General features: G+C 45.8%; 1 protein-coding gene across 1 annotated transcript; it reads right to left on the reverse strand.

Moving 5' to 3' along the window:
• Positions 1–2,123: 2,123 nt before the first annotated feature.
• HSF4 (heat shock transcription factor 4) lies at positions 2,124–21,712 on the reverse strand. The gene is made up of 13 exons (XM_009090652.4): positions 21,248–21,712; positions 18,442–18,550; positions 17,693–17,820; positions 16,715–16,839; positions 14,417–14,492; positions 12,961–13,025; positions 11,212–11,311; positions 10,389–10,513; positions 8,409–8,633; positions 7,044–7,149; positions 5,633–5,698; positions 3,980–4,067; positions 2,124–2,921 (listed from the first exon to the last, which is right to left on the reverse strand). The coding sequence occupies exons 1-13, from the start codon at positions 21,368–21,370 to the stop codon at positions 2,725–2,727; spliced, it is 1,533 nt and encodes a 510-aa protein (XP_009088900.1). The 5' UTR covers positions 21,371–21,712; the 3' UTR covers positions 2,124–2,724.
• Between the last annotated feature and the right edge of the window lie 1,016 nt (positions 21,713–22,728).

Here is a 22,728-nt window from a genome sequence, read left to right on the forward strand (position 1 = left end):
TTTGAAAAACTCAGCAGTTTTCCAAGCTGTGTTTACTTGGCCACATTTTAGATGAGACATTTCAGGTTTAGTTCACACAGTGACCACAACCCACCTGTGGGCCCTCACAAGGGAATCTGAATGCTTAGAAGTGATTTTCACTTGTCACTGAGGACTTGGGAAGGGGAAAGGGAGTAAGGGACAGATGAAAGGAGAAATGCCAAAGCAGGCTAAATGAGAAAAAGGAAACGTTTAATTAGTGTTTTCTGTAAAACTTTACAAATGTACAGCATAGTGCAAAAACGCAGTGTCAGCACATCACCTTCAAGTAAAATTAACAATGTAAAAAGCTGAGGAACACAAGCTTCCTTCTGCACAGGAATGGCTCCCGGGTGCTCTTCCTGGAGGTTCCTCTCTCACCATCAAGCTCCAATCTCATGTTTTTATAGTAGAGCAAAAAGCCTAAAGAAAAGCCCTGGAACCCTCCTGAGAGGCTGCTCCCCACGAGCACAGGCTGGAGCCTGCCCTGTAGGAGGACACAGCCTGAGACAGAGCCAGGGCCCAGCTGCACCTGGCTGTGCCCACGGGCACCCCTCCCCAAGGGCTCATTTCTCAACCCCAACCAGACAATCCAGTCTGACACCAGCTATGCCCAGCCTCAAGCATGTGACAGGCTCCATACAAACACAGGAAAACTACTCAGGAGCTTCAAGTTAAGCATGTGCTTAAATACCTTGTTGCATCAATACATTCACTGTTAACAGGACAGCAGCCTGGAGTGTGGAAGCTCAGAGAAGGGTGTAAATCTTGAACCTGCACTGTCAGTGTCAGGAGACACCAGGCAGTTTTCAATTACCTATGAGAAAAGAAGTAAACAGAGTGCAACTCAACGACTTTCCATCGCTGGAAAGGGCAAAATAGGGTGGAAATGGGCTGATCTAGGTGAAATTTCTAAGCACAAATCTGTCAAAAAGAAAAAACTTGTCCAGGATACACTCAAGCACATCATCTAAATACCAGGCCAGTGGGGGCTGCTGGAATTTTCCCTTAGTCCTGAACACAAAAACAGTGGCCGGGATTAATTCAGGAGCTCTCACAACCTCGCTCCTGCACAGACCACACCACCAAGGCAGTGACAGAGCTCCCAGCACAGCAATCAGCTGGGCAAAAATGTGCTCAAGAGTGAATGTTTCTGAACTAACACATTTGTTCACATAGTGATAAATGGATGGAGGAAAGGGCTGTGACAGGAAGGTCCATTTTAAAAATGCTCATCTTATTGAGGAGCTTCTGAGCCTGCACTTGTCTGAGTGGTTAGCTACACTTTGGGGTGGATGCTGCTTGACCACAATGCTCAGAAATGTGGTTCATCACCAAGAATTGTCATGGCAATGAAGGCAGGCAAAGCATTTCTTCAGATGATACTGGCACAGCTTAAACCTCCCTGACTAAGCCCCTAGAAGGCCTGAGTGAATTGAATTTCCTGGGTCTGTCCTACTGCATTTGGGTAACCTTCCTAAGGAAAAGCAACTCAGGTAGAAGCTACTGAGATAAATAATACGTTCTCATTAGAACTACAGCATAAAAAACAAAGCTCTGCTTTGTTGAGAAACTCAGTTGTCAGAAACCACATGGATGGGGAAGGTTAGCTCAGCCTTTGAGGCTGGTCTCAGATGCACAAAGGACAGAAGAAAAGTTTGTGGGACATGGTGGACTAACCATTCTGCCTCTCTCCTACACTGAGCAGCTGAGAGTCCGTCTAAAAAGGGGATCCAATGAATTAAACTGTTTAGTCAGATCCTACACATCAATGAACCAACAGGCACATCTTCAGGGGAAATAGAACCAGTCAAAGCCAAGGGAAAAAACCCATTGGACTGGACATGAAATACTTAGCCAGCACCAAAACCCAGAGTGCACTCCCTCAGCCCTCTCTGCACATGGAAATTTTTGCATGCAGAAAAGTCTATCCCTTTTCTATTTTTTAAGTATGGAGTGCCCTGCCCATATATAAGAGAAAATAAATTTGGGGCAAAACAAATTCCAAATAACAAAAGCTCTCAACTCAGCTTAGGGGAGCTACAGACCATCACAGGCCACTCATCTGTGGCCCGTGATGGTCTGTAGCTCCCCTAAGAGCCAGAGGCACATTCTTGGTGGGGTCACTCAGAAAACAAGCTTCTACAAACCCCATTGGATCTTCTTCCTACTCACCTTAGGAGGAACAGGTGCATCCCACCAAACCCAGAAAATGGTTAAAAAATCTTTTTAGAGCATTGGACTGGCATGAGAACTATTTTCCTATTCAATAACCAGCATCAACAAGGGTCAGGCATCTTAGCCAATCTGTGCTGCCCCAGTAAAATCCAACAGTCTGCCATTGCAGACACTAGTCAGGATCACTATTTTATGAAGTCTCAGATGGACTTTCAAGCTACTCTTCACTTGAGTTTTATTAAAAGATTTGAAATTTCTAAAGCATTTTCAAGGAAAAAAAAATCCTGACAAGTTCTCACTCCCCCTCAGAGCAAGCACCAGAAGTAGTTTTGTTTTAAAAAACACTAAAATCCAGGTGCAGGGAGGGTAATGCAACAGCTACTGACCATTTCCACCTACTCAAAAAAAAAAAAAAAGGACACAAAAAGAAACTCTCTTGAGGGTTACTGAGTCAGTTTTGTTTCTTCAGAATTCAAGCTGTGGATGCTTGGATGGGTGGGAGGGAGGTTTTGTTTCTTGGGAGCTAAATCACTGGCTGTTGTCCATGGAAGAACTCAGGTTTAGAGGGATATCCCCTTGGACACCCCCAGAGGACATGTAGGAAGCTATATTTTCAGAAGGAACATAAAGTGATGAATTTTCAGGCAAGCTGATGAGGTCGTTCCCAAAGATTGACTGACGGTCAAGGAGGAACTGCTGGGCACTTTCAAGGATGACATCTTTCCCTAGGAATAGACAGCAGAAAATTCAGCTTCTAGAAGGCAGGTTGCCTGGTTTTACATAGATAGAACTGAAAAGTGACAAATCCCAACTGCAGCAGCAACTGAGGAGCCTCACTGTAGCAAAATCGCTTGGAAGCACCTGAGGAGACCTTTGACTCCAAAGCCCATTAAAATCAAGGGAAGTCTCTGCAGGTCACCAGGTGGGTTCTGCCTGAAAGCTGAAAAGGGATGACTGAATGTTGGAGACACTGAGACAAGGATGAGAGCAGCTGCTCTTCTTCACTCAAGATGTGTTTTTCTCCCTCTCTGCAGAAAGGCTTTGCAAACAGGGGATACTCAAGGACTCTCTTCAGTGTACCTGGGCTTTTAATGCCTTTGAGGTGCTCATGAAAGAGGCTGAGGCTGGAAGACCTTGAATGACACACAATGAATCAAAACTGGGGCAGGTTCAGGTGGCTAAAGCACCAAACAGGGGCTCACAAGAGCTTCTCTTTCAGGTCTGTCCCAGCTGAACACACATGAACATACATCACGATTCCACAGGCAGGGCAACACTCCTGGATTCATATCTAAGGTCAATACCACACTTTATCAGTCAGCAAGTGGACAGCTGGACTGTTCCCTTGAGGTCTAAAAAGTCTGGAGAAAGGGACACACAGCCTGTGCCTCTGGCTGCCAGCAGCTACTGGGACACCTCCCCTGCATCAGGAACAGAGGAACCCCAAGATTGTACCAGCTCTTACCACCCCGACCCACTGAGATCACCACATTGCTCTGAGGTGGCAATGAACAGGCAGAGAAAACAGTGGAAACACTGACAGTCATGATGGGGACCCACTGCAAAACCAGTTCAATTCCATTTACACCTCAGTTTATCCCTCACCCTTTTCCCACTGCTCAAGAACTGCCTTAGCAGCTGCTGTGAAAACACTGCTGACTGACAATCATGAAAGCAAATGTGGTTTGCTCCCTCAAATGGCAAACTGTCAGTGCTGGACATCCTATCTGGCTGCCTGAGCTACATCCTACTGCCAGGTCCACAGAGCTGCTGCTGCCCCTACCTGGGCAGGTGCTGTTGAATGGTGGGTTGAACACTTTTGGGGGCAGCTCAGTTGCACTCTTCTCCAGATCCACTGTGAGTCGCTGCATCTTGATGCAAAAATATAAACTACAATGTACAATTATACAAAGACAGGGGAGCTTGTTAGAACTAGGCCAGGTCTGAGCACCAGTGCTTCACCCCACTGCTCAACACCCACAGGAACACAAGCCATCCTCCCTGCCCAGCCTCTCCTCCCAGCCTCACTGCCCTTCCCTAGAACAGCCACACCCTGTGCTCAGGGGCAGATCTGCCCAAGGACAGGGCTGTGGGAGGTGCAATCCCCTCTTCAGCATTGGCTAATATGGTGTGAAGCCCATGTCATATGAGGGGCCAGGCTGCTGTCACTGTGGCTGCCACACAAAGCAAACCCACAGTCCTCTGCAGCCAGTAACAAAGAAGAAAGAGATTTTCTTTCCACTTTCCAATGCCTGTCTTTAAAGTGAAACTGGTTTTTGCTTACACAGTGCTCTAGGCACAGAGCTCCTGCCTGTATTGCTTCCACACTCCTCCATGCTCATGACTTTCTGTAAGACAAGCAAGACCCCCTGGGAAATTTAGTGGGCTCAAGGACTGAACTATGGAACACTGCAGCCCCCTTTCCTGGCCTTTTCTTGAAATTATTTTTAAAAAGTTATAGCCTTTGCTTCCAAGACTTGCTAATTAATATTAACTATTTCTTAGACACTCTTCTTCTTAACACTCAGGAAGTGGAATTACCTAGTAAATTCAAAATTATTAAAACGTTAAAAAGATGATGATACCATGAAGAAGGCTTAGAGACCTTTTACACTTCATTAGAGTAGATAACACTCTACTTGAGCATCTGTAGAGATATCTGGCAGAACCATCCAAGCCTTCATCCAACTTAATTGTCAGCAAGGGCTCTGAAAATTCACTCTCTGTCACACAGGAAAAGGAACCCAGCCATGCAATACACTCCCAACCTTAATCCTTCTGTGAGTCTACAGTTTCCTTCACTGTTTATTAAACCTGCTCTTTCTGCACTGCAGAAATGTCTGTGTAAGTATCAATTCCAAAGAAATACTGCCAAACAATTTCTCCTTGTTTTTTCATGTACAGTCATGTCATGCAGGAATCTCTGTTGTAATTGCATGGCATTTTACTGCTCCTGAAACATACAGGGATGGCTGCACTTTGTGAAGGTATATTGTAAAAAGAGTTCTGTCCAAAAACACTTCATAAATCTATGGTATTAGTAGGATGTGACATTCTCACTAAGAGAAAGTTTAGAGCAGCCAGTTGCAATTAAAGCCTTCAGGACACCAACAGTCAGTCAGAGCTTGTCTCCAGACAAAGCCTGGCTGAGTTGGAAAAACAGGTCAAGAGTATAAAACAACACTGCCATGATGTCCCCAGGAGATGCCTACGTGCTGTGCTCTAGCTCACTCTCCCCTCTGGTTATGAAATCACTTCCTCAGTTATGCACAAGCTCTGCTTCATAGTTCCATTATAATTTAGGCAAGGAGATCCAGGGAAAGGTGTCCCTGCAGTGGGCAGAGGCTTTGGAACAGGATGAACATTAAGGTCATTCCACCTGGGCCATTCTGGGGTTCTCTGCTGTTTTCATAGCTTAGAAACACATAGCTCTTACCGGGGGCAGACTGGCTTCCATTTCAGTCAAATTCCATTCACTCAGAGATAAATTGGGATTAAAGACCTGTTGGGACAAAAATACAGTTCTGGCTGTGAAAGGTGGAATGGTTTGGGATTCTCCTGGCCTCCCCTGCCTGCTGGAGGGTGCAGCCCTGCACTAACTGGAGCTGCAGCCAAAGGCTCCTGCGCTGACTTGAGGCACAGCTGGGCTGGGGACACTTGTGCTGACCCATGAGCCCTGTTGCCTGCCAGGGGAGGGACAGCACAGACACCCCATGCCACTGTCCTGTCACTAACCAGGGCAGCTGCACACACAAATCAAAGCCCTTTTCTGCAGCTCTTGAGTCCTAGGACACTCCCAGACTGACATGGCTTTTAAAAGCATTCCAGAATGTAGTAGCAGAGGGCAGGTTACTGTTGCATCAGGGCTTTGGTGGCAGTTTCTTGACAAGTGTGAGCAATTTTGGAAAAGGATCTGTTGATCTGAGGCCAATTTTATGGTTCATTCTCACTCTTGTGACAGTTGCACAGAGAGAGAAGTGTGTCAGTAACAGGAAAACACTTCCTAATGAGAAACAAGAAACAGTAACCAACAGTCAGCGATAGAGCAGGCCATTTGAAAAGCTCTCTGTAAAGTCAGAATCAACCACAGACACTTGGGAACTGCTTGAAAAGAATAAGATTGATTTTTTTTTAAATGACTTTTCACTCTGTTTATCCATGCAAGCTTACAACATGTCTTTATCTGAAGCACCTCCTCAAGGGACCATATATTTGACATACAGATTTTTTTCTTACATACAGAGTTATTTGATTATTGGCAAAAATCTTTCATATACCAACTATATGTACAATTGAGAAATAAACAAACCTTCCTATTTCTGCATGTCTGCTTAAGAAAAAGCCACCATCCATTTCTAAAGAAAGGTGATCTAAGAACTGAGACTGATAACTAGCTCAGCAGAGAGAGGATTTTACATTGGCTACACTTCCCAGAATATGAGGAAGAGGGGAAGGTAGAAAAAGCTAAACAAAATCTAGGAATATCTAAGATGTAGAATATGCAGAAAATAAATTAACCCCTACAAAGCAATTACCAAACTAGCTAGAGAGTCATATTAAACCTATTTATTTACATAACTGTGTCGGGTCTCATGTTGATTTCCTTATCAAATTCAGTGTTTTGTGCCCCTAAAGTTCAAATATGCATATTTAAAAAAAAAAGGGGGGGGGGGCACAATTTAAAGCTGAAATCTTTTGAGCAGGTCAAAACAGAGCTGTGACTCCACAGGCTACATGTGGCAGACAAAATGCCACATGAGAACAAGCAGCATGACTGGAATCACAGCCCAAAGGAACCTCTGTGAACTTCACAACTCTTTTGATGCAGCCTTCCCAGCAACACTCACATCCAAGAGGCTGGCAGGCTCCAGGCTGTACTGCTGGCTCCTCAGCAGCAGCTGCAGCCCCTCCAGGCTCCAGTCAGTGCCCTCCAGTGGGTCTGAAATATCTGTTCTAAGAAAACACAAGGGAAAACATTGCCACAAAGGAAACTTGCAGAGGTCCGTACAGAAAGCAGGACTAAGCAGCCTTCCAAAAGGATGTTCCTGTTTAAATCTCATTTTGAAAACCAAGAGCCCGCTGTCAGCCTGGGTTTATGCCATAAAACTTGGTTTAATCCCAGAGTACAACTCAGCAGAGCACACAGGGGACTGGGCAGATGGTAAAACAAATGGGACAATCCCTCTCCTGGGTGACACGTGGTTTGGGGATGGATAGTCTGTGCAAATCTCCTCAACACTGGGAAAATAAAAGCTTTCCTTAGAATAAATCCTTTTAGAAATGCATTTGGAACCAGAACAGGCTGCATTGCCATTCTCCTTGGTCCAAGATGCCTGAATTAATGTTAACTAATGCTTTTTAAAGGAGTGATTTTTAGCTGCAGGCATTTACCCTGCAGGCTGCATTTATTAGAGACATTCAGCTAAATGAGCAACAGTGGGGCCCTGCTGTGATCAAACCCCCAAAAGCTATAAAATTTTATTTTAAAATCAGGTCTTTTAAAAAGGGGTTATTTTGCTTCTAGTAATATGTTTTTCAGCATCCAGTGGGTTTAGAGGGAGGACTTTGCTTCTCTGTAAGGACTTAAAGGAAAATGGAAGCTTTTCTGATAACCCTACTGAGTGTTTTGGGTTCCCCTCCCTGACAGTCCTCCTTATATTGCTGCAGTTGCTATCAAGAATGAACTGCAGTTAATTCCACATCATCCACCCAGCTGCACCATGCTTTCCTTCTGCTGGACACTCCCCCATGACATGGGTGCTGTTGGGATTTCAGTCTCAGAGCACAGCCCCAGAAGTGGCTCACTGGGATCCCCCTGGGGCTGAGCCTGATGTCACAGTGCCAGTGCCCTGGGCAGGGGTGTAGCACAGTCCAGTGCAGGCCTGCAGACAGACACAGATGCTGCTCTGGGCTCCAGCTGTCACTCAGACCTTGGGCAAATCTCTCTAAATGCTCTTCCTGCTCCCACAGCTCTGAAGCACATCCTCTGACAGCTCTTCCTCTGCTGGGTCCTTCAAGCAGGTGATCCACATGCCCCCTACCTCTATGACCTGTACCCTGGCATTCAGGGCTCCTTTAGCAGGTGCCACAGGTCCAGGATGGAGCTCATCAGGCTGCACTTGGCTGCTTGCAGTCACCCTCCCTCCCCACCCTGGGGATGGGAGCAGAGGCCCACGAGCAGGCAGGGCCACAGCTCTCCCTGGTAGCCTCACCTGTCCAGCAGGGCCCTCCTGCCTCTCCTCTCAGGTGCCTGGGAGGCCCCTGGTGGGGCTGCAGCACAGCTGCCTTTGCCCTCCAGCACAGACTGGACCATGGCCACGGGCAGCACCGGGGGCTCGGAGCAGGCGCGGCAGCCGGGCAGGGGCACCTCGGGCTCCACGCTGCCTTTCACTCCAGGGCTCACTGGCTCCTCCTTGATCAGCATGAGGCACTTCTCCCTGCAGCAGAGACAGGCTCAGCACCACACACAGCTGCTCTGCAAAGGCCTCGTGCTACTGGGAAGGGCAGGAGCACAAGGCCTTGCTTCCACTTCCCCTCAAACTGCTGCAGAAGGTCTTTCCATTTCCTCAGATGGGCAAAAGAAGCCAGCAGGCTCTCTTTTCAGCAAGCTCCAGGAACATGCTCATGTATTGCTGGAATGCAGCTGGATATCTGCAGTCATTTCATCAGTCACAGCTATAATGAATTTGCCCCATTCAATTGTTTTGCAAATATGGAAAATAAATTTCTATGCACTGATCATTTCTTGGGTGAGTGTTCGGGACAGGTTAAAGGGACACTGGGCTAAAGAAACTCCCCTGAAAAAGAAAAGTCTCCACCCTAGAGATAAGAATGGGATCAGTAAGACCATCCCATGCAGGAGTTAGGATTGGATCAGGAAGCACTCTAGAGATCCCAATGACTCAGGTCAGGATCTTGTGGCCCTGCAGGACTTGAACAGAAGCTGTTGAGATCTGACAGTCATAGTCAGATGTTTTACTGGGTTGGAGGTAGACGTTTGCCTTTTCCAATGGGAGAGGCACCCCACATTTTTTCCAGATGGACAAATGACAATGAAGTTTTGTTCAGAAGCATTTTGTGTGTAAAAACCTACTCTGTATTACTTGTAGGAGACTTTAGAGCTCCTTGGGAACCTGCACAGCTGCAGCCAAAGTAACAGGGATGGTATGTGACACTACAGACTTTCCTCAACATTCCTTTCAGATCATCTTCTCATCTTGTGGGGCCCAAATTCCCACCAGAAGCACGGCTAATTTAGGAGGTAGCACACCTGGACTGACTGGGGCCATGGCTGGCTCAGATGTTAAAGTCATGCAGACACAGAACAGATCAGAAGCCACCAGATGGCACTCAGAAATTAGTAGAAATAAGCAACTTAACTTGAAGGTTATATTGAAGATTTTCTGCTTTAGAAATGGCTTCCAGGTTCGTTTTCTTTTTTTTTAAACTGAAGCTCTCTACATGCTTATAGTTAATTTTATGGCTATGGTTTCAATTATGCAACAGATTTACAGGCAATTTCTGGAGTATAACTAGAAATTATACTACCTTGTCTCTATGCCTGAGAAACTGTTTCCATGATTCATCTGTCTACTTACTTTCCACTGACATAGCTTTAGCTATTCTGCTGCTAGCCCTACATTCACTGCATGTCTGTGGCAGGAAGAGATAAGCATTAAAATACCTCTGCATTCAGTTCTTAAGTTACTGGGGCCTTTTCACAGAAAAGTTGTCAAACATCGGAAGTTGTTGTGATGCAACATTTCTGTTCTCATTAGCTGTTAGATGTACAATTTGATTGCTTCTTCCCTACCAAAGCCAAAAGGAAACCCTCCTTTCTCTCTCTCAACAAACCCAACAAGTGTTAGTATCTCATTATTTGATTAAGTCTGAGACAGTCCCTGTCTTGGGACTTGGGACTAAAGAAAGATGAACTAGTTCTTGAAGAGGGGAGTGGAAGTTCTCAGCATGAAACTCAGGATTTTGTTTTGAAAGTTATGTTGTTATTACCCCCCTCTAATTCTGAAAATCTGACCCACTTTGCAAACTGGAAAAAAGCATTCTATCCCGTATCTCTATAGAGATTTGTGAATCAGACAGAAACTTTGGTAGAATTACAGCCACACAAAACTCTTGAGAAGAGTTGCATGTTTATACCCAATCTCCCCATTTTTAATCACAAACATGTTTACCTGTCATTTTCAGGAGGGGATTGCATATTCATGATGTTGGATGGTGATGCTTCAGTAACATCAGATATGATGGGTCCTCCAGCGATTGCAGGGCTGTTTAAGCAAGAGGCAGGCTCTGTCGAGGGCTAAGAGGAAAGCAAAGTCATACAGATTTATCCTTCTGACCCCAAAACAGGCCCAAGACCCTGTCTGAGATGGTTAGGGTTTATTCACTGTGACTTTGAGTCCCCGTGTATGGAAACCAAGAAAGCTTTTACCTACTATGCAACATTCTAATTTCCTCTCACTTTTCCTCCAACCGCACAGAGGTACAGGTGTGAAATAAACCCTGTGAAGTGTCAGCAACCAAGAGGTTTTACCATGTCTGACATTTTGCCTAGACTGCTCAGCTTCCTCTGCAGGGAAAGATGCAACACAGCCCAACAGGGCTGTATGAGCCTCTCATGCTAGCTCACATATTTAATTGCATGACAGAAGTGTCTGGTGTCTGCTCTGATGATGGTGGGGATCCCCCAGAGGGTTCAAAAGTACCACTTTTAGAGCTCACTTCTTCCTCTCTTCCCCCAAGGTGAACCAGGCAGGGGTAACAACACGGAGAGTTCAGTGTGCAGGGTCTGCCTTTCCCCACAAAGCCCATGGCCTCCCTCATGAAGGCATCCATGGAACTGGTGAACTGAAGGAGTTTTAAATGTCACTCAGCACAGCAAACCTCATTTCCTCTTCGGTGCCAAACTCCTGCCAAATTACTTACTCCATAATCTCTATTATTGCTCCAAACATTCCCCCCAACCAAAGCCATCAAGGGCCCAGAGGCTGAACCCACCGACTGGATGAAATAGGGCTCCTGGAGGGGCTCTGGGGACAAATGCCGGCTGAACTTGGACACTGGTGGAGCTGAGATCCCATTGTCAAGCATCAGAGGTCTGTGGAGAGAAACAGTTTTGTCTTCCAGCATGTACTGACTGGCTCCTTGCTGCTCACACACAAAACATCCCTGAGCCAAGAGCTCTTCTCCCCTGTCTACTCTGGTTCTCCTCAGCTGTAAGAGTCTTTCTTGCCTGGTGTTATGGGCAAGGAAGGCTAAAAACAGTTTTGGAGGAGGTCACCACCAGAAAAGGGCACTACCCAAACAGAGAGGGGAAGGATGCAGACCTGCCCAAACCTACCCAGAGCCCCTAGGGAACACCCTGCTCTGCACCAAGTAGCTCCAGGCTGCACATCATCCTTTCCTGCAGCCATTTAAAAGAGGCAGGAAAACACAACTGTGAAAGATAAAACACTAAGGATGCAGATATGGACACAAGAGCTGAGGTTTCTGGAAGACAGACCTTTGTGTTTCCAAGGAAGCAGGAACTCAAATTACATTGCAAATTGCAGCTGGTTGTGTGAAGTGTAATCCCTTATCATAAGGGGTCAATACAATTCCTGTGCAGGTAGTTCTGTGCTCTTCTGCCCTTTTCAGCACAGTTTCTCACTAATATTTGCCTTTTTACAAAAAAGCAGTGTCTACGACATTTCTTGAGCTGCAAAGCTTTTACAGGGTGGACACAGCCCTGACCATGAAAATTAGAGGTCAGATCTGGCATTTCATTTCTCTGCTTGCCCACTTTTCTGGAGAAAAATTTCCCCAGTCATGAACCTCAGCAGCTGCTATTCTCCCCTTGAGCCCTTTTCTTTGCTATCTGCAGTGTTTAGCTCTTCCAAGAGGCCCAGCAGAGGTGGTAGACACAGATGCACATACCCTACTGACTTGTACAGATTATGGGCTCCATCATTCCATCCTGTGTTGCCTTTACAATCCTCACAAGAGGAGTCAGTCAAGAACAAGGACGCCAACTTAATGAAAACTGACCCCTTTGAGCTGCTTGTGGGAGGTCTGGCTCCTTTCTCTTCAGCATGGAGAAGTTTCTAAGTTGTCAAAGGCCACAAGGTAATAAAGGTAGGAACTGGAGGCAGGTCCCTGTCCTCAGCAAATTCCACTCAATAGTCTCTTCCCCTTCTTTAAATCACAAGCACCACAGGGCAAGAAAGGCATAGCCGCTCTCCTGAAAGGCACTAAGCTTCCTAATTCAAGTCATTATATTCACTTGCCTTTAAGAGCCTATCTAAAGATGCCCCTCAGCTAAATTTTTTCCCCACCTTCCTCTTTGTGATGCCTGCAGGTTAACACCTCCTGTGTAACACCAGTGTTGGATACACACCACATTCAGTGACTGTGGGTTGAACTGAAGGTGTCTGTGGGCTGCCTGCTCCTACTGCTGCCAAGTGGCCAAAGTGTAACCTGCAGGAGCAGCAGTGGGGTCCTGCCCTTTGGCCTCCCCCTAGTTAGCACTCCCATGTCCCACTGCGTGCTGTGTTCCCCAGATAAAGGTCACGAGCTGACACGGTGCTTCTCTAGAGAGCAGTGAATGGGGCCTGTCAGCAGGTCTGACTCTGCACTTCAGCCCATTCAGCTCCCATCACCATGGAGCCCGGTCCGGTGACCGCCCGCCCGGGCGAGCTGAGCTTGTGCTTTTACTGAGGGGGCAGCATTATGCACCCGTGAGCATGTGCACCACACACGGGGACTTACAGCTTCCTCTTTATCCCACTGCTGCTGGGGCTTGATTGGAGCTGGCCAAACAGAAACTGAATCAGCTGTCAGGAAAGATCAAAATCCAGTGTTAATCAGCAGAGTGATTCAGCACTCCCTGCTCTCGCAGCCATTTTATCTCACACATTCCTCCCTCCCAACAGCACCCCAAAGCTGGGAGCAGCCATAGAATATAGGAGCCAAACTGCATGAGACATTGGAGCCTCAAACAGAAATGAGATGTCCAAGAACTTAAAACAGCCTGCCTGGCTTTCAAGGGACACAGCCAGGTGCCTGCTTTGTGCAAAGGTTCCTGGATGCATGTGCTCAGCACTTTTTCTCTTCACTTTGTGCATGAAGAAATTCAGCTGGTCCTAACAGACCTGTGAACTACACATGCAAACATTCCTAGGCCTGGAGTTAGACCTGGATCCATTAGAGTTTTCAGAGACATTTAGAAGAGGTGCTGTAAAGTCTGGCAAAGACTTTGCAAGTGAATGAGGCAACTCCCTATGGAGAGCCTGGATGGAGGTCTGAGCTCTTTCAGTTGAATTTTTCAGTTCTGTGAAATGTCAGTGTTGATATAACAGGACACTAAAAAGGAAGCAGAGTAGCTTTGGAGAGGAATCACTTAGCAACATATTCCCAGGTCAGCTTGAACTTAATGCTCTGCTTTGACCTCCAAACAAAGAGAGCATTATTATTATACATCACAACTGGCTCTCACTCATTGCTCAATATAACAAAATAGAGTTTTATAAAAGCCTCTACAATGAAGCATGTGGCTGGTCCAGCCTCAGAGCTGGAGGAAGGCTTGATAGCCTCATGCATTTCTGTCCAGTCCTATGACTCCATGATGCCACGTGAGGATCAGAACGTAGGGACTGGGATGTGTGATGTGCTCAGTCATGCTCAGCACCATCCAGGAATCACTGGAGAGGCCTTTTCTATATTGGTCATGCTACATTTTAAGGGAGATGGCTCTGCAGCCTAAAAATGTAGCAGTTGCTGTTACATTCCCCCAGCAGGGAAATGAGTGGCCAATTCTGCTACCTGCAGCTTCCCACTGATGCTGGCAGCTGTGGGGTTCCTCTTGTGAACAAATGGAAGAGGAAGATTTGGGAAGCCCAAAGGCATTGGTACAACCAGAACACAGCCAACACAGGGCAATTAGTGACAGTTGTGGTCTCCTGCCCTGGATTTTAACAGAAAAGTGATTTCTAACATCAAAGAAAGGACTGACACAGAAATTAAAATCTTTTGCTTAAGGGCACGGTCTGTGCTTTGTTAATGACCTGTTTGTATAGGACACATAAAAGCATCACACAACTTAAAAGAAAGGGTAAATAATTACACTGTGATATCACAGTGTGGAAATTATGGGATGAGAAAAAAAAATCAGAGGAGGACACAGACCAGACAGCACAAGCAAGTTTGGAGTTTATATGATAACTACCTTGTTGATGACTTTCTGTTGCTGTGAGTGGTTCTGCCGCAGAGAAACAACTTCCCGCCAAAGAACTTCATTTTGTCTGAAAGTGAAACAGACATTTTCCATGAGAACAGGAACACCAACAGCCCATGGTGCTGCCATGATGCACAACAGATTCAACTCTGCAAAGTCTATCTCACTTCCAGGCTCTTGCAGTGTTTGGCTCTTTTCAGTGTCCCAAACAAGCTCACACAATTGCCTTCCTTTTACTTCCTTGATCTCAAAAGAGCTATAGATCAAAGCATGGAGGAAAAACAAATAAAGAGAAGCCAACTTTTATAGGAGGACACATGTTTTTGTGGAACATTTGGGCCAAACTCAGAATTTCAGCAAGGCCTGATTTGTGACTGGGAGTTATTTGGATCACCCACACTGTCCTTCCATGGCAGCCAAAAAAGCCCAACCTCTCCACAACTGCTCCGGTGCTCCCAAAGACAAGACTATGAACAGAGACCCTGTGGATTCTACCTGCTTAAAACTCATACAAGCGGTGGTTCAAATGCATGTTTGGTAGTGACTGGAGCAGACAAAATATGCTCCTGCATCTCAGAGCCTTGAACTAGGAGGACTGTAAGGATGTTATTAGTGGGAGCCACTGATTTAACCCAGCACAGACCTGTGTCCAGCTTGCATAAAGAAAATGTATTTTCTGTCTGTAAATGAAGCAGCACAGAGGGGAGCTTACAGGCTTCCTCCAACAGTCAGCCCCACTAGGTGGGATGGAGAGAGGCAGAGTTTATTTACTGTGCTGCCCTAAAGTCTGGATGCCAGCCAAGTCCATGCTGCTAAAGGTTTTGCCAGCCAATTTATCTCTAGAGTATATGGATGTACCTAAACTGTCAGGCCAGCAAAACCTATCATACAGGTGAAACTGATAAATCCTTTTGCTTTTTAGTCTTTCTAGTGTGGATGGATGCTAGAACTGGGAAGGGAAGGTCCAGAGATCTGAAGAGAACAGTAGAACAGCTTGTACAACAAGAACCTCTGCAGTGAGCTTTCTGTACTGGTCCTGACAGGATTTTCAGCAAAGCAGCATTCCTTAGTCTGACAGCTTGCACTGGAGTTATGTCCTAATTGTTCTTCATCAGTGTAAATTTCTTAACATGGATTCAGCTTGGGATTTCTCCTCTGTCTTAGTTTATAAAAATCATATTATTTTCATCACTTGAATGCAACTTTGCCAGATGGAGGGAAGGAGCAAGCAAATCAAAAGGGAGAATAAATTAAAATCAATGCCAAATCACTAATATTGGAACTCCTTAAAAATTAAATCAAATGCAAGCCCAGAAACTCATTGCTGCTGTATCTGGATTTCACAGTGCAAACTCATGCATGTGCTAAGTGTGGGAGTCATTAAAAATTGATGCTGGATAAAAATATGTATCCATTGCATGTAAGGTGCTGGTCTGGAATGAAGTTTCCCAGTATGCAGTGTTACTCTTAAGGCCCACAATGACAGTGTCATCTGGTGGTATATGAATATCAGTTCTCATTACAAAAGAAAGGGTTTGGGTCTATTTGATTATTCAAGTGCTTTTTAAACAAAGCTCTCTGTAAATATTAAAATTCTGGAGGCAAATAAAAACCTCTCCAAGTACATGATTTATAAAACCATATCCACTTCCTAATCTTTTAGTGACCATGTCTGTGTCAGAAAATCCCGGAGTCTCAGACAGCTGGAGGCAGCCACATGCAGGAAGCATTGCATCAGCTTGGTTTGCTCTTATCCAACAATTCTGGCCATGTCAGATGACACAGTCTCAGGGAGATGAGTCCATGGACTAAATTACACACAATTCTTATGTTTTATTTATAACATCCTATATTTTTTAGGCCACTCATAAATTTTGGAGGTGAATGATGGCATAAAGGTAATTTCTTAATAGCTGGAGTGGACTCCACCACATTTCTGCCAAGGACTCTTGTATGTGTGAGAGTTACATCTTTATCACCATTCCCATCTGGAGGCAATAGTTATCTAAGTCCCCAGGTTATGCACATATTTCCTGTCTGACCTTCTCTGTGCTTTCCTCATCTGTGAAGGGAAAACAAATGAGACAGAGAGGCTGAGCATTAATTCACATTTTGTAGATCAGATGTGCATAGAAATCCTACATCTTGCTGTCTCAACAGATCTTTGGTCAGTCCCTGGCTCCACGTGTTCCCTGGGGAGGGAAGTGTGCAAGGCTCCTCTTTTCAACCATTCCCCACTCCAGAGAAGCAAATGCCCATGGGAAGCAGCCTGAGTAGGATTCAACTCACTGCTTCATGTCCTGCACTTGACACTCCATGTTCTCCTGCTGACTTCTCAGAATCTGTACCTCATATAGCAACCTGCTGAGGTCCTCCTGGCGCATCTTGGTCTCCTCACTTTTGACTACTGACACCTGAGAAGAAAGAAATCAAAGGTGGGTTTTACCTGTGCAAGAAGGGCCATGGACAGAGAGAGTCATTGTGGTGGCTCAGGTGCAGGACTGTCACCAGCTGAAATACCAGGATAGGCCACGTGCCAAAGAGTCTGAACTACCCTAGGGGTACTATTGCAAGAGCCAGATAGAGGAAAGTGCAGGACAAATTTATTCATACAGAGGGTCTGCTGACAGAATTACATTCCCTGTCAGAGCTGATTACAAATCAGCTTGGGGGAAAACAAAAGTATTTTGAGTATCAGGGAGGAATTGATCTAGATTGATTTAATCTTTCTGCTTTAACTGCAGATACCCAATCGAGCCTCATGTTTTACAGGGATGAGTCTGATGAAATGCTTCAAATTGACATGGAAACTGCACCGGGATTTCCAAAAGGCTTTTGCTCAAGTCCCTTTTCAGAAGTTGCTATGCTAATTCAGTGAGAGAACAACACTTTGGGGATATTAACAATAGGTTAAAAGACAGAAAACGGAGGGCAGGAGCAGGCTGTTTCTTGTATAAAAAAAAGAGGTGGCTGTTGAGGACCCTGCAGGACTTATGCTTTCTCTTGGAAAGCAGTAACAATTCAAAGGCAGAGGGGTGGGAAGCAAGCCTGGCCCTGCAGCACTACACAAACATCTTGTGATAGAGAGCAACAGAGCAGAAAAACACAGACAAAACTCTGATGCAAGCCAAGCCCTGCAAACCAAGAACCCCCAGCCCAGGTGCACATGTGTGTGGGGAGGACAGGAACAAGACCAGGGTGATACTGGAGTTCTGCTAAGCAGGATCTGGCAGGTGCCTGTTCCCCTGTCCCACACAGTGTCCTCACCTTCCTCTTGATGTGCTCCAGGAGGTGCTCATGGCCCTGCAGGAAGCAGAGGTGCTGGAACTCAGTGTCGTCCCTCTCAGGCTTGACCAGCCCCCCCTGCTCGATGTTCACCACCTTCCTGAAGCCATCTGCACAGAGAGGACACAGCCAATGGGCAACAGGACCCAGCACTCCCTCCACCTCTCATCCTCATCACTCTTGAGCACATTTCTGATCACCCTCCACATTTTTTGAGCTGCCAGTGCTTACACCAAATTTAAATTACAACTCCTTTAAGGGGTAAAAATGTCTGATCAGCAAGGCAAGGTTTGCAGGGAGAACTGTCTGTTACTAGTTCAGTGATATGGCTGGTGAAAGGGATAAGCTCAGGGCACAGGACCCGCAAGAGCAGCACATTCTGGGGGAGGTGCTACAGTTAGTGTCTGCATACACTCTATATAGAATAAAAAGGAAAATGAATAATAGATCATCAAATCAATGCAAGAGAAGCAGAACACCTAGCAGGTGAAAGTTCTTAGCCTACATCCTGAAATGTAATCTAACAGAAATTCCATGCTGGAATTTAAGGTAAACACAAGGAGATCACTACTCTGGGATGTGAGAGGCAGATCCTCTTTGGCAAAATCAATATGCCACAGCAAGTAATAAACAAGAGACCCCAAACCTTCCTCTGCACAGTTCTCTCCCATGCCTCCTGTCCCCCCATATCTGTGAGGCCCACATGTCTGGGCCCTGGGAGCTGCACTCACACATGTTCAGCTGCCGGACGAAGCTGGCCATGTTGTTGTGCTTGAAATACTTGGGCAGCACCTCCTTGGCAAAGCGGCCTTGGTCGAACACATGGAAGCTGGTGCCATTCTGCAAAGGAGACAAGGACAAAGGCAAAGTCAGAGGAGCATCCCTGACTACAGGACATCCAGGAGGAGCCCTACAGCAGGGGAAGTCTTGTTCTCTGAACTGCCACCTTGAAGCTAAGAAGAGTGACAACAGCCCCCAATGACAGATGTCCTCCTTTCAGTTCTGGTACAGTCAGGCCTCTGTGGCTGCAGGTTTGATCCTTTTCTGCTTTTTGTCACTGCTTAGTTGAGAATCTTGGATGTGAGAAAGAAAGCACTGACTTTAGTGCCCAAATAGCTGGTAGGTAGTCTGTGATCATCCCCACTTGTATGGACTTCACAGAAAGACTCGAGTCTTAAGAAGTCCCCGAAAGTGGGAATTGCCATTATAACCCCTGCCATTATAACCTCCTTGTTCAGATCTAACCCAAATCCACCTCCTCCAGAGCACAGCAATCCTGGAGGGAGCACTGCCTGGAGATATGGCACAAGAAACACAGCAAGGCAAGAAGTAAGTCTTCTCTGGAGACACCACACTTGCCCAGATGCATGAGATCAAGGAAGAAAAAGGAAGGCAATTGTGTGAGCTTGTTTGGGACACTGAAAAGAGCCACACTTGCCCAGAAGCAAGCTCTACACACATTTTTTGATTATTTTTAATAGTAAACAGCCACAAGGTCAACCCACAAAATGTTGAGTCACGCTTTGCAGTCCAAGCTAGCAACACACATGTTAATCAGATAAAACTTCCATTTCTGGGGTTGCATTGCAATGATCCATGCCTGCCAAACAAGGCAAACTGCCTGGGACTGCTGGCAGAGAAGATGCACTGCAGGCCATGTGCTTTCCCTGCCTGGCCTTCTACCTGCTGACAGCTACATCAGTGCAATGACATCAGCAGGTATTAGGGATTTGCCTCAGCTGCAGCTGAGTTTCAAGGGACAAGAGCTAAAGACACCAGAGCCTGCACCATGCTGGCAGGGAGGGGTCTGAGACCAGCCCACAGTCATCCTCCTGCTGTGTTCAGTGCTACCACCAGCAGACAGAGGTGTGTCAGCCCAAGTGGGCATTCCACAGGGGCTGGTTTGTGACACAGGACAGTGTTTTGTAACAGCCCTCAGGCTCTGTGTGCAGGAGGAGGGTACCAGTGGTGCGAGTCCCACCTCACACCATCGGGGGTCTGCAGCTCCAAGGGTGCTCTCAGGGAAGTGTGGAAATCTCTGAAACAGGGAGTGCAATCAGGGCCATGAGATAGCTCAGTGACTAAAGAGGGGCTGGTGTGTGCCTGCAGCCTGCCCATGGCTACAGAAACCAGCCAGCTGGCCAACTCTGCTGCCCTACACTGCATTTCCACCACCACATGGTGCCAGTTGCCTCTGAGCTCAGGCTAATTTGGCAGCTCCATTAATTAACACCCACTAACACGGGACTTTGGCTCTGCTGCACTTCTTGCTCCTTGCTTACTGCTGCAAGCACTGAACATGACTGTACCTCAACAGTGCTCTCTGATGATTTTTGGGGTCTTTCCTATCATTCCTTACCCCATGCAGCAGAAGCAAAGGCTGATCAAGCACTTAAGAGATTCACTGACAACCTGCATGCTGGAATTATCCTGTCTTTGAGAGTTTGCAGACAGGACAGCAGGAACCAGGGTTTCCCAACACTGCAGACACTACCCTGGGGACCCAGCTGGTTTATTCTGCTTCCCCCTCCCCTCACTCTGGGATACAGCTGTCAAAAAACAGCATCAAACAACCATGTTCACAGATATCAGTGCAGCTCCAATCCTCTCTCACGTTTTGAATGAAAACTCTACTGGACACAAAGTACATATAAGAAAGGCAACTTTAGACTTTTTTACCACCCCCCTTTAAATTTGCTTGTGTTATAAAATCTTGATTTTGGAGAACAAGTTTATGCACACAGCTAATCTAATAACTCCCTGCTGAAAACAAATCATTTTATTTGCAGCAAGTTGTAGGTCAAAAGCACAATGTGGTATTAAAAGTGTTGTATAAAGAGGAGAAATAATTTTATTTCTGTGATTGCACTTAGTATATCGATGCCTCTGTGACAAATAAGAAGCCAAAGAAAAGCAATCTGTCCCTATGAATCTTTACAGACAATATATACCCACATCACCATGATCATCACACAGATTCATTGAAAAATCACGTAAAGTTCTTCCAAAATGATTTAGGGTGATAGTCTGAGATCTGTTTAAATTATAGGTTTGAGTCTGAGTACTCAGTGCTGTTTATCTGCTGCCTTCCACCTAGACATTTGTGAGAGGCTGCTAAGAAATACACATGAGATAATACCAAACAGCAGTGAAACTTTTTAAGGGCTTTGCTCATTTCCTAGAAAATGTTAGGGAGCTGCAGATTCAAGCAAGGTGAAAAATACTTCTCTCAAAGCATGTGGAATTCTTAGAATTAGAACATTAGACACTTTTTAGGATGTTTCAAGTGAAATATGTAAATACTATAATTAAAACACCCACAAAACAGTTTCCCCTCTGAAACAAAAAAGCCAGAATATTTCTGATGAATAATACCAAGTATATCCAGAAATGCCTGTACTTGAATCCTGGTTTTTGCACCCTGCCAGTGACTGGGCAGCACCTGCCAAGCAGAGGGCAGCTCCTGTGCCATGCAGTTCTCCTGGGTTTCCCCTGTTGTCGCAGGCATTAGTGACACCCAGTACCTGTTGCACTTACAGAACTCCAGCAGATGAGATGGTTCGTTTCAGGGTCTTCCACCAGCGTCCAGAGTTTTGTTAGGAAGGCTGGGACATTGCTGGAGTATCCATCCATCACCAGAGAGCTGGGTGAATCCTGCATAGCTTTGCAGTGTCCCAGCTAAACTGACCCCATCGCCCTGGGCGCGCCTGCTTCCCTGCACGCGCCTGCGTCCCACAGAGAATGAGCCACCCAATTTTATCCCAGGCCAGTGGAAAGTAGGCAGCCAGGGAGTCACATCAGCAGTGCTGCTCACACTCTTAAAAACTCAGCACAATGGGATGGCATCACCAGCCCCAGAGAACAATGCACAGAATGAAAATGCACCGCAGCCGATCTCGCAGAGCTGTGAATAAATCCGCAGCGTCATGCAAAGGGAACACGTGCTGCCCACCTTATGCTGGGAGGTGGGCAAGTCACCAGAGCAAACCCACCTGCCCAGAGTCTGGGGGACACCCAGGCACAGAAATCACAGGTTTCTAAGGCACCTGAGTTGTTAGCTTGGAATTTTCTTGTCCTAAACTTTGGCTGGCATAGACAAATGACAGCTGGCCAGACTCAGGGCTGTACATCTTCAGCATGACTTTGAAAAGCCAAAATTGTAAGCAGGTTTAGCTGCTATCTTATTTGTCAACAGAAATTATTTAGCTCTTACATGAGAAAAGAGGATGCTTAAACCAGCTACACATAGAATCTATTAGACAATGTGGTTTTATCATTAATATAAAAGCTTTAAATAGCTCTAAATCCATGTGTGGCTTAATGCCACGGTAATTTCAACTCAGAAACTGCTCTTTAAATAACATAATAAAATATAAAATCAACATTAAATTTTCCTGAGGTCCTTAGCAAAAACTTGCAAAGCTCAACATTCCTGCTAAAAAAATGGAACAAAGTTCTCACTTGATGACTACAGAGCCCTTTAAGGCCAAACACTGAAAGAGTCAGGAGGTGAGAAGACAAGATAAGTGTCACAGTAAGGATAACAAAACATTAATTTTTTCTTGCCATTTTCAAAGGGCAATTTAGAACAGTGTACCTAAGAATGTGGTATTTCCCCTAAAACACAAATCACCATTAGGGACTGACAAAACCCAGCAAGTAACACAAATTTGATATAAGCAGGTAATAGTCATGCCAGGTAACATCATCTCACACAGAAGGCACAAGGTCAGCAGTGCCACAGCAGAGTGGAGGAGATGTCTGACACACACTGGAAACAAGGATCATGTTATTTCTGCAAAGTGCTTGGACAGAGGACCCCACTCCTGTCACCTGGCCTCTGTGAAGTGCCAAACAGAGCTGGAAGAACAGCTGCAGCCCCTGGTCTGCACCCCTGGAAGATTCTGTGTTCATCTCAAAGATAATACAATATTCAGACAAGGATTTCTTCTGGGATGTATTGCCACAGTTCTGGCACTGGAGTAGACATTTTGCCAATTCAGACAGGTTTAAACATG

The sequence above is a fragment of the Serinus canaria genome, chromosome 11, assembly GCF_022539315.1.
Source record: "Serinus canaria isolate serCan28SL12 chromosome 11, serCan2020, whole genome shotgun sequence".
Lineage (NCBI taxonomy): Eukaryota > Metazoa > Chordata > Aves > Passeriformes > Fringillidae > Serinus > Serinus canaria.

What these genes read in the sequence shown, in the direction of transcription:
- HSF4 (XM_009090652.4), bottom strand. Translation starts at nt 21,370, where the DNA reads ATGCAGGATTCACCCAGCTCTCTGGTGATGGATGGATACTCCAGCAAT. An exon ending in TGGAGCACATCAAGAGGAAG is followed by an intron (nt 16,840 to 17,692) that starts GTGAGGACACTG and finishes CTTTCTTCTCAG; the next exon opens with GTGTCAGTAGTCAAAAGTGA. An exon ending in AGCCTGCCAGCCTCTTGGAT is followed by an intron (nt 5,699 to 7,043) that starts GTGAGTGTTGCT and finishes TTGTCCCAACAG; the next exon opens with GTCTTTAATCCCAATTTATC.